The sequence below is a fragment of the Rissa tridactyla genome, chromosome 3 (assembly GCF_028500815.1).
Source record: "Rissa tridactyla isolate bRisTri1 chromosome 3, bRisTri1.patW.cur.20221130, whole genome shotgun sequence".
Classification (NCBI taxonomy): Eukaryota; Metazoa; Chordata; class Aves; order Charadriiformes; family Laridae; genus Rissa; species Rissa tridactyla.
The window spans coordinates 11,092,778-11,103,420 of NC_071468.1; the positions used below are offsets into that span (position 1 = coordinate 11,092,778).

Below are 10,643 nucleotides of genomic sequence, written 5' to 3' on the forward strand. Positions count from 1 at the left end.
AGAACACTCAAAAAAAAAACAAACCCAAAACTGAAAGGGAGAAGGCACGCCCCCCCACCGCCGAGCTCCGGAAACAGAACTACAGATCCCAGCGGGCGGCGGGGCCGGGCCGCGCCTGCGCACAGGCGGCTGTGGCGGCGGTGGCGGGAAGCGCGGCGCTGAGGTAATGGTGGCCCCGCGTCTCCATCTGCGCGGCTGGTAGCGGTGAGGAGAGATGGAGATGGAGATGGGGATGGGGATGGGGATGGGGATGGGGATCGGGTCGGGGCGGGGCCGGGACGGCGGTCGCCGCTTCGGTAGGCACCTGCGGCTTGTGGGGGGAGGCGGGCTGGGGGGGTGAAAGGTCGGTCCCTCAGCGCCGGGCCTGGGTTAGGTGAGGGAGAGCAGCAGCCTGCCCCCGTCGCAGGGCCTGCAGCTCCCTCCTCCCGACGCCAACCCTTGTGCCCACCCCGGCCCCGGTCGCAGGGCCTGCAGCTCTTTCCTGCCGAGGCTAACCCTTTTGCCCACCCCAGCCCCCGGTGGGGCAGGCGGGCCTCGAGCAAGGCTTCTTGTCCAGAGCGGCTTCTCCCAGGGAGAGGGATGCCCTGCACAGACATAGGCTGTCCAGCCCTATCTGGGATGTCCAGGTGCCTGTTCAGAAGGGTTTTCCGTCTGCTGGAGGGCACTTGCTGGTCACCGAGATTAGGCCAGCTCTTTCACAGATTCTTTTGCCAAAAATGCTGATTTTGTGTTACAACCCTATTTCCTGCTAATTCCCTTCCCAGTGCTGAAGCTTGTTGTTTGCAAGGATATGTAGCGATAGGACGAGGGGCAATGGTTTTAAACTAGAGCAGGGTAGGTTTAGATTAGACATTAGGAAGAAGTTCTTTACAGTGAGGGTGGTGAGACACTGGAACAGGTTGCCCAGAGCGATGGTGGAGGCCCCATCCCTGGAGACATTCAAGGCCAGGCCTGATGAGGCTCTGAGCAACCTGATCTAGTTGAAGATGTCCCTGCTCACTGCAGGGGGGTTGGACTAGATGGCCTTTAAAGGTCCCTTCCAACCCAACACGTTCTATGATTGTTGTCCCTTTCATCCGTTGTAGCTCTGTGGGCTTGTGCTTTAAACTGGGTTGCTAAGTTTTGGGTTTTTTTGGTTTTGTTTTTTTTAAATCTCTTTTTTCTCCCCATGCTCTTAGCTTCCTGAAAGAGGGAGGTGTATTTTATAACCTGGATAGTTTCAATGATTTAGCTTGCAAACTGCAAGGAACCAAGGGAGTGAGGTTGAGGGTAGGGAATGGGCAAGCGTGCGTAGTCCTGAAATTTATATAGCTGTTAAAGCCCTGCATTATTAAGCTGTAATCAGAAAAAAAGAGAAAGTGGTGATTTCGACCAACAAGATAGGTTACTGTTGCCTTTCTACATCAAATAGTAATACTTCTTTCCAGATAAAAACCTGCAATGTTAACTTAAAATTATACCTACCTTCATCAGTGGATTTGCTGTCCTCAGATTGGGGACACAGGATAACAGATCTGTAACTATGTTTAAGAGTGCTTTTTCTTATTATCTTTAAGTAAACTAGTGGGTTTTTTTGCTTGATACGTGACTGTGGAGAAAAAGCTATACTGATTATTGTCTGAAACCATAGTTGGAGGAAGGTTTTTACAGACACGAACACTTTCTTAAGTAACCCTTTTTTGTTTCCCTCACTTAGGCCACTCATTCTTATCCTGGAAAAACTTCTTGTGTTGTATTAGTGCAGTTGTTGGAGCTGCAAAATCAACTATCTTGGGAAACTTAAAAGAAGTCCTCCCTTTTTGTTTTTTTTTTTCCTCCAGGTTATTTTATTTGTGTTCAGTTCTCCAGTGTGGCTCATCATGCAATACTTGATGCATTTCTACCACTCTTCGAACACAAACTGTTTCAGAGAGAAGGGAGACACTTGCCCTGAGGGAAATATCAATTAAATTCTGCTCTTTGTGTATGAGAGTAGATCCAGACCACTCCAACTCCATTTCTTTCTTGTAAATGTAAGTTATTTGCACAGAAATGCCACTATGATTTATTGAAAAACACATGATTCTTTATTCTGCTAGATAGAAGCATTCTTTATTTCTTAGCAATCTTAGAACCTCTTTACTTCTGTAGAACAGCACAGCAGCTGACGAACTCTCCCTTTCCTGGTGGTTTAGTTCACAGAGAGCACAAACATTTCCACAGATATTACACCAGAACAATATAGGCTGTTAATTCAAAATTCATACTAGATGTTACTGAAACGCTGTATCAGTGTTGTTATAAATTGGTTTTAGGGCTTGTAATATTGCATATTTTAATAGCCCCATAATTCAAAGCACTCATCTAGTATAAATTTATTCCTTAAAAAATATTGAGGGGGCAGCTTACTACAAGTGAGCTTTGTATTGAATCAGGTATCTTGCTTCCTGCAGCTGACACAAAGCCAGAATAAACTTTTTCTTTTGTCATCTGGCTAATGTAACAAACACACACTCATTGATCCAGCGTTTATTCTGTTCTGATTAATACACTTGGGTAGGCATATTAATGGTCATCAAACAATAGCCTGAGAAACTACAAGATTGGTTTCTATTACATTGGAATAAGAGTATTTTTTTCCTGTTCTATTTTAAATCACAGTTTCAGCAACTCTATTAGGAGGTAAACTCCGAGAGAGGAGAGATTAATTTTTCTGCACTGCTATTTATGATGAAAAAATACAGTGAAGCAATTTGCTTATGGTATTAAAGCCTGACCTTTACGTATTCCTTTGCTGCTTTTACTGTTTTTTGTTACCTCCTGCAGCAAACTGACACCTTTTGTAATGTGCTAACATTGTTCATTATTTCTTTGTCAACAAGGGGCACATTTTGTCAGGTAACCGATCCCGTTCCAACACCAAAAAATCTATTAAAAATGTGATTGTCTTCTGAGAAGAATGAGTTGCTGTAAATGCTGGCATATAGCAATTTTGCAGAAGTGAGATGCTTTATGATGGTGAAATGACAAAACATGGGGAGCTTCTTAAAAACAAATTTATTAGAACAATTGGTAGTAATAGTTGAAGACATACAAAATTCACTGAAAACCCAAGGAGAATTGAAAAATTAAAACATGTATATTTCATTAAAAATACCTCTTTATGCTGTTACAAATTTCTAGCAAGCTGTAGAAACAGCTTTTTGACATTATGTAAGAAATGAGAGGTAACATAAACTTTGATTACATTTCACCTAAATTTGTAAAACTCCCTCACGTGTTCAAGAAATGAAGCAGGGCAGAGCTTAAGTTACAGAACATAGTCCAATTTCTTGCTGCTGTGTAACCTGCCTAAATCAGGTTGTTCTATTTTTTGGCAAAACTTGTATACTTTTGTGGCAATAAAATGGTTGAAATTGTCTGGTTTGTCCTTTCGTAATGCATCTGACTGCACTTTTCTCATGTGGAGGCAGGAGAGCGGTTTTGACAGGAATCTAGAAGGTCAGAGGATGCTCAGAGCAAGAGTCATGTCCATTCTTGCTGGTGAACGCTGGAAAATGAGAAAACAAGTGCAACTCCACCTAGGCCAGTTCTGCTGGATAAGGAAAGCAGATTTAGATTTGATTTGATATTAAGTGTAATGTCATGATTAAAAAAGGGGAGTGGCAGATTCAAAGTATCTTAAATGGTGAGTTTCCCTTGTAAGGTAGCTTGCTTTATATCTAATCAGACTGTAAAAAGTCAGTGGCAGAATTAGCCAATTGGTACTTTCATTATTTTTCTCCCTTACTCTCTTATGGACCATGAAGCGGTTTTAAAATCATTAACTATTTTGATTGATATGCATTGTAATTATAGGAAACCCTTACTAAAGACTCTGTGAGACCATTTAGCAACAGTATGGCAAATCTGGCTGTAGGGCACCTGGTACTGGGTCAGAAAGGCCACTGCTACATGACACAACGTTCTGATCCAACCTAATTGTGTTTTCCTGGTTCAGATTTGCTTTTGACAGGTTAATTTTGTATCGGGTTACATGCAGTCAGGTTACAGAACAGTTATTATTTGCCCAAACGATACAAAGTCAGCATGAAAAGGTAAAGCCAGTAAAGAAAAAAGCAGTGTATCTGCCTAGTCCTGATTAAATGTCTACAGCTGGAGGTTTTTGTCCTTCACAGATGAAGAACAATATTTATGGAACCAGAGTCCAAGGTCTCAGCCTCTTGTTACAAGATGCCTTGATCTCATCAGCTGCAGCCAGTACAGCCCCATTTTTGCAAACTGTTCTGTGTGACAGATGCCTGCACCCACACGTTGGTGTCACTGCAGTTCTGCGTGAGCGCAAGATCTGTCCATACAAAATAACTCCTCCTGCTATGTTTTTGTTTTCTGTGTCGCCTGCGGTGTGGGCAGCGTATGAAGTGCTGTGTAAGAAGTGTGGGGAAAGAAAAGAGTAACAAAGTCCTTTTGGGAACAAAATGCTGATATTAATTGGCAGTGTGTGTTGTCTGTATTCTTTGTTTGTAGTGGATGGAAGGGAACTTTGTAATGGTAAGCAGATAACTTTTCGTAGGAGAGAAGGCCTCAATTCTGCAAGTGGCATTTTATCCATGTGCATAAACTTTCCCAGGATTTGGCACTGCAGTTACAAGGTAGTTTTGAAAGCTGTGCTGTGAACAATAATTCTGGTATACTGGTTTTGCTTTTAAACTTCCTAAGTGTCTTAGAACACAACGATGTTTGAAACTCAGTTTAGAAAAATATTCTTATATTTTAGTCTGGTCTTTAAAAGATTTATTTGAATCTGAAGATACTTGCAGTATATCTGGTTTCTCCTTGGCTTTCACAGTCTCGGGAATTTCAGCATGCATATACTGCCACTGTCTGCTTTCTCCTAGGTATACAAAAGAAAAACATGTTTTTATTTTCCAAAAGGTACTTTGTCCCCACAATCCTCTTAAGTTGGGCATCCACTATAAACTTACTTGGTTTTAATACCTCATGACAATGTATTTGCTACATTCCCTTCTGCATAGCCATTTTTTATTTCCCCCTCCCTCTTTTGGGGAGGGGGTGTTTGTTGCAGAACAGTTTTTTCTGTCTCTTTTTGTGACAGTTTTGATCCTCTTACTGTAAGAGCACCCTCCACTGTAGCATCTTTATGTGTTTGCCCTGTTTCAGATTTTGTGGACCAGCACTGGTTCTTTTCAGAATCATTTCCTCTTTTCATTGCTTATCGGTTCTATCTGTTATTGTATTATTTATGTAACGGAATTTTGGTGGCATAAGGTGTGTGAGGGCCCTTTATGACCACATCAGTTCTTTGTTTGGCAAAGGGCAAAAATAGGTTGATGGTAGAGTTTTATGACTCTGGAAATCACGAATTTCTTTTTCCACAGGGGGGAAATATGGTTACCGACAGACTGTTCCTAACAGAAGAAAGAAAATTCTAACTGCTCACAAATGTTTCTTGTCAGAATGAAATTCCTACAGCTACTGTCCAGGAAACCTGGGAAACTGGGAATGCTTTTTCAAATACCTTTTTGCCAAAACCAATTCCCATATTTGTGTCTGGCCACCTCCACTTGTCTTTATAGTAAAAAGAAAAAAGTGAATGGTTACGAACAAGTTGACCAAGAAAAATACAAGAACTTGGTCTACTCTGTTACATCTTACAAAACCAGCGCCCAAACACCAGAGACAATATTGGAAGAAGACAATTTGTTATATGGGCCACCGGATAAACACAGACCTCCCGTTAAAGCTGAAACAAAAACTCCCAAGAACTGTGTTCCTTTAATAAACCCTGACAAGAGAATTCCCCTTCTCAGCAGTGAGTCAAACCTCCCCATGAAAATCTCTTTACAAAAAACAAAAATGCCCAGTGTTACTCGTATTCTTCAACAGACTATGTCTCCACAACAAGTCTTTTATCTAGAAAGATGGAAGCAGAAAATGATACAGGAACTTGGAAAAGATGGGTTTGAAGAGTACACTAAAAGTAAGTCTAACCAGCGTGTTTACAAAGTAGAAGCAATAGCCTGGATAGCTGGCTGGGACATGCTAGCATAGCTGCAGTATCTGGCCCTACAAGTCGAGTGTTCTGGAAAGCCGTTATAGTTGTTTCCATTTCAAGGGGCAAGAGCATGTTATGAGCACACCTCAAGTAATCTAAGCTCTGATCTTTGTTCTAGGACCACTAAAATGGATTCAGAAATGTGTGGAAAAATGAGAATTGGACTGTAGACTTTCTTTGCCCTATTCTGTCTGCCTCTTCTTTATTTCTCGATTTGCTAGCATCTATTTACAAATAGATATTTTCCAGCTGATGTTACTGAGCCTGTTTGCGGTTACAAAACTACTTTGTAACGACATAGAAATAAGCATTCTGAAGTCTCCAGTGGTTAAAAAACTAGTATCTTGCTGTTTAAGTTGAAGTTCTTCAGTAACTGTTTAGTACACATAGCCTCTTCTATGAAATCACCATGCATTTAAAGGTTTTCATTTCATAAGACCTACAAAGGTGACTTCCCCCAAGCTGTAGGACTGAAGGGTGTCTGGGAGGACCTGGGGGATAGTAGGTAGCCTCTTGTAGCAGGTTGATAAATACCCGAGTGCTCCTTACATGAGTTATTATGCTGTTTGAAGCTGAATATCCTGTGTTTATGCTTTTTGAGTTGATAAGCACTTCAGTGAATAAGGTGGCATAACAAACCTAACATAACTATTTAAATTTATCTTTCTTGGAATCATTTCTGAGATAAACCCTTACTCCTAGAACTGTGCCCACCCATTTCAGGAGGAGATTATTTCCATTCAAATGAACCAATGCAGTGGAAGAAGCAAATGCATCAAAAGCAGCCTAGAATAATATTTTTAATTCGTAGAAATTCACAAATGCCTTTGAATAAACAATAAATTAAAAATCATATTTTGTTTCTAATTAGTGAGACCAAAAAAATAAAGTAGGCATTGATGTAAGAGATGCTAATTTCACTGTTGACACTTAATTTATTTTTCTGTCTCATTCCCTTCTCCTCCCCACATCCTCAAGCTTTCAGTACAAAAAAACAGGACTGCTTTAAGAGCTATGTTGCATAATATCTAGAATACAAGTCCATCAGGTATTATAAGTAGCGTGTAAAATGCAGGGGTTTTCCCATTTTTCTTAGATCTTTTTCTCCAAGGAGAGCTCTTTCATGCAGCTTTGGAATCTATATTTCTGTCTGAAGAAGTGACAACTAAGGAGCAGAGAGAAGATGTTGCTATTTCTGGCTACTTATCAAGCGTGCAGCATGTCTTAAAAGATGTCAGCGAAGTGAAAGCCCTGGAAAGTGCCGTTCAGCATGAGACTCTTCAGTACCTGGGCCTGGTAGACTGCGTGGCTAAGTATCGGTGAGGTACTGGTTCTCTAAGAAACCTGATTGTGCCAGTGTTGCGTGGTGCTCCGTGGCGCACAGGAGCCTGTGTCCCGGGCTGGAGCAGGTGTGTTGGTGAGCTGTTGGGGGGAAGCAGGAAAGATCTCTAAGAGGGACGAAATGGGTGAACTCAGAGGTGAACCCGATGGCAGAAGTGCTGTTGTTCTTTGTGGAGAATTCCTTACTGGAGCAGGGTATGAGCAGGGCAGGGTTAAGTGCTCCTCAGCAGTTGCCGGGAACTGCAGCAGATATTAGTAAGTCTTGATTTTTGAGTTCTAAACTACCAGTGTGGAAAAGACTTGCTTAGACATAATAATGAGCAGCATGACATCAACAGGCTAAGAGTGATACAGCTTTCTTTGCTGTCCATCCTTTGTTTCTTACTATGACTAAACTTAAGTTTAAAACATTGTCCTATCTTGTTCTCTTATGCAGAGGCCAGTTGTGTGTGATTGACTGGAAAACTTCAGAGAAACCAAAGCCGTTTCTGAAGAATACTTTTGACAACCCATTACAGGTTGCAGCTTATATTGGAGCCATAAATCATGATGCCAATTATGACTTCCAGGTCAGTAGGCCTACTACCTGTCAAGACAAGCAGTAGCGCCCGTGTTATTTTAATTTCTCCCCACCTACTGCCTTTAGCACCTGCTGTCCAGCATGGAACCGTTGATTGGATTTGTAACAAAGCAGCCCAGTCTTAGATCAGGTTAAGCCGTTGTACTGTGAAATAACTCCACTATTCTTGCTAATCCCGCTGCCTTTGCCTGTCAGCAGTGTATTTTCATTGGTTTTAAGGAGCTGCTCAGTGGGACCTAGGGATGTTCAGCATCTTAGGAGGTCAGATGAACTCACAGTGACTTGGCATCTGGGCAATCCCCAGTGCTTTGTTCTGTGTGGTTTTTGCTTGTGTCAAGAGTAGGAAGGGGGAGGAGAGGAGGTAAAGCAAAAGAGCCTGCAAACAGGGAAATGGGGTGGGAGGGCGTTGTTCGCATCATGTGTTGCTATATCCCACTAGCAAACGAGGGACTAAGTGATGTACTTAGGGTGTTTGGAAGCTCTGCAGTGTTTCCTCAGAGGAAAGCAGTGTGTTATCAATCACGTCATCGGAAAACAGTGGAATAATGTTTTTAAAGACTCCAAACACGATTCTAGCCAGGTCTGCTTGGCCTGAAGGACTGTTATTTCAATACAAAGCATTGAGGGGGGAAGATACAAAGTAGAAGAGAGCAGGGTAATCCATTGGTTGTCCAGGGGACTTTCTAGAATATTATACAGATCAGTAAACACAAGCACTAAACAGACATGGTCCTTACAGAGTGAAATACAAGGAGTAATTTTGGAATTCTGCTATTAGTCTTATGTCCCCCACCACTTTCACTTCACCCCAGTAGCTGTGTGGGGTTTGGATTAGAGCTGTTTGTCAAGTGTAAAAGATGTTGGAGCACACCGAAGTAACCATTTCCATTCAGACCGATGCTGGAGAATGGCATCAGTCTGGTTATATGACCCCAGGCAAAACCTCATCAGTCACTGGCAATTTAACCAGCACCTGCAAGGTTTAAATAGACCCTGTCACTCGGATACTTAGAGTTTGAGTCCTCCAGCTTTCACTAAAGCCAGTCAGAGCTTTGAGCTCTCAGCGTTTGCATGTTAGTCTCCAAGTATTTTATGGTAAATTATTGCTCTTTTTGTTCCCCATCTCTTATTTAAGGTACTTACATGTTAAGGATGAAGTTTTACAGTGAGGTTTAGCGTTCAGAATTGCTGATTGAAGTTGCATATTAACATTGTATTTCTGACAGCTTTCTGTTTTTAACTGTAGGTTAGCTGTGGACTGATTGTGGTTGCCTATAAGAACGGCTCCCCTGCGCATCCGCATTTCATGGATCCCGACCTGTGCTCGCAGTACTGGAACAAGTGGCTTTTGCGCCTTGAAGAGTACATGGACAAAAACTGACCCAAACTAAGCCATGATGAAGCCTGTGGTCTGAGCACAGAGCCAAACCAAGAATCCTTTGTTTAAATCTTCCGTTTGAATACATATTCTTTTTTGAGTAACTTTGGCTAATTTCTTAATATCGGGGTTTCCCACCACCACCACCAAAAAAAAAAAAGATTGAAAGAAAATTGGAGTGGGGCATGTGTATTTCCTTACGTTGTAGGTGACTTAAGTGGACTTGGCTGGACAGAGTCGACTTACTTAATCTCTGGTTTTCCCCACAAAGTTTATACAGCCTGAAGTTGATAGGAAAGTTGTTCAATCAAATCATCCTTCTTTTGTCGTTTTTTAAAAAAAAAAAAAAAAAAAAAACAAAACAACCTGTTGCAGAACTGAGACTTTGAAAATGAAGTTGGTGAACTAAAACAGAACGGCATCTGCATAGTCTGAGCTGAGAGAAATGCAAACGATAAACAAATGAATATAGTAGACCAGGTTTCGGTCAGCTTAGTTCTTGCTCATCTCAAAGGTACTTTTAACAGGCTTGTTACGATTTGTGGTTTCTCTTACGGCAACAACTGGAAAAACTGCGCTGAGAATTATAACCAAAGTTCTCATAAGCGTTTATTTAAAATACTAAGGCAACGCAATTCTTTAAGAGAGGTGGCTTAGCAAAAGAGGAGCAGAATTGTGACCGATACACTTAGAAATTTCCAATGAGTGTTCTGAAAAGTTGGAAGTTTGACCACTTCTAGCAAGTGGCTCCTCCTGCAGGTTTCCTAACAGGCTGGGCGGCCCCCATGAGAGAGCTGTGAGAGTGCAAACCTTGGACCTTCGGTTGTGAGGGGCTGTGCAGGACAGGTCTGCAGCTGTCTTGAGCTCCCCTGACTTTGCTGGGGGTCTGAGCCGATACGGAGCCCACCTTGTGTGGAACCATCTCCTGTGGCAGGTTATAGCGTTCGCCAGTGCGAGTGAGTTTATAAAAGCAGCCTTGTCACTTCGAAGCTGGGCCTTCTGAGGAACGAAGAGCTGCTGGTTGGGTTTTGTCAGTTGTTTTTGTTTGGGTTTTTTTTCAAATAAGTTTGTGAATAGATGTTCTAAAACGGAAGAGTTAATTTGAAGCTTGTTTCTCTGTCTATAGACTTGGTTTTATGAATAAGCCTTGATGTTGTCAGGCGGTATTGCTTTGTGTGTTCCACACCTGGAAAGCTCTTTTCCTCATTCCCTTTGTTTACTCTGAGTTGTACGTATGAGTTTTTGTAATAACACTGCAGATTACCAATAAAAATACGACCAACCCATAA

The 10,643-nt window shown here is 41.9% G+C and overlaps 1 protein-coding gene across 13 annotated transcripts; it reads left to right on the forward strand.

Annotated features, from left to right (window-relative positions):
• The first annotated feature begins 29 nt into the window (after nucleotides 1-29).
• MGME1 (mitochondrial genome maintenance exonuclease 1) lies at nucleotides 30-10,643 on the forward strand. Of its 13 annotated transcripts, XM_054195329.1 has the most exons (8): nucleotides 108-204; nucleotides 1,821-2,012; nucleotides 4,158-4,407; nucleotides 4,507-4,631; nucleotides 5,379-5,980; nucleotides 7,131-7,374; nucleotides 7,833-7,965; nucleotides 9,223-10,643. In XM_054195329.1, exons 5-8 carry the CDS (start codon nucleotides 5,443-5,445, stop codon nucleotides 9,355-9,357), a joined length of 1,050 nt encoding a protein of 349 aa, XP_054051304.1. In that variant the 5' UTR covers nucleotides 108-204; nucleotides 1,821-2,012; nucleotides 4,158-4,407; nucleotides 4,507-4,631; nucleotides 5,379-5,442; the 3' UTR covers nucleotides 9,358-10,643. The 13 variants fall into 13 exon arrangements, with proteins under 13 accessions (XP_054051303.1, XP_054051313.1, XP_054051304.1 ...); XM_054195328.1 differs by having other exon boundaries at nucleotides 30-163; nucleotides 4,158-4,631; XM_054195326.1 differs by having other exon boundaries at nucleotides 4,158-4,631.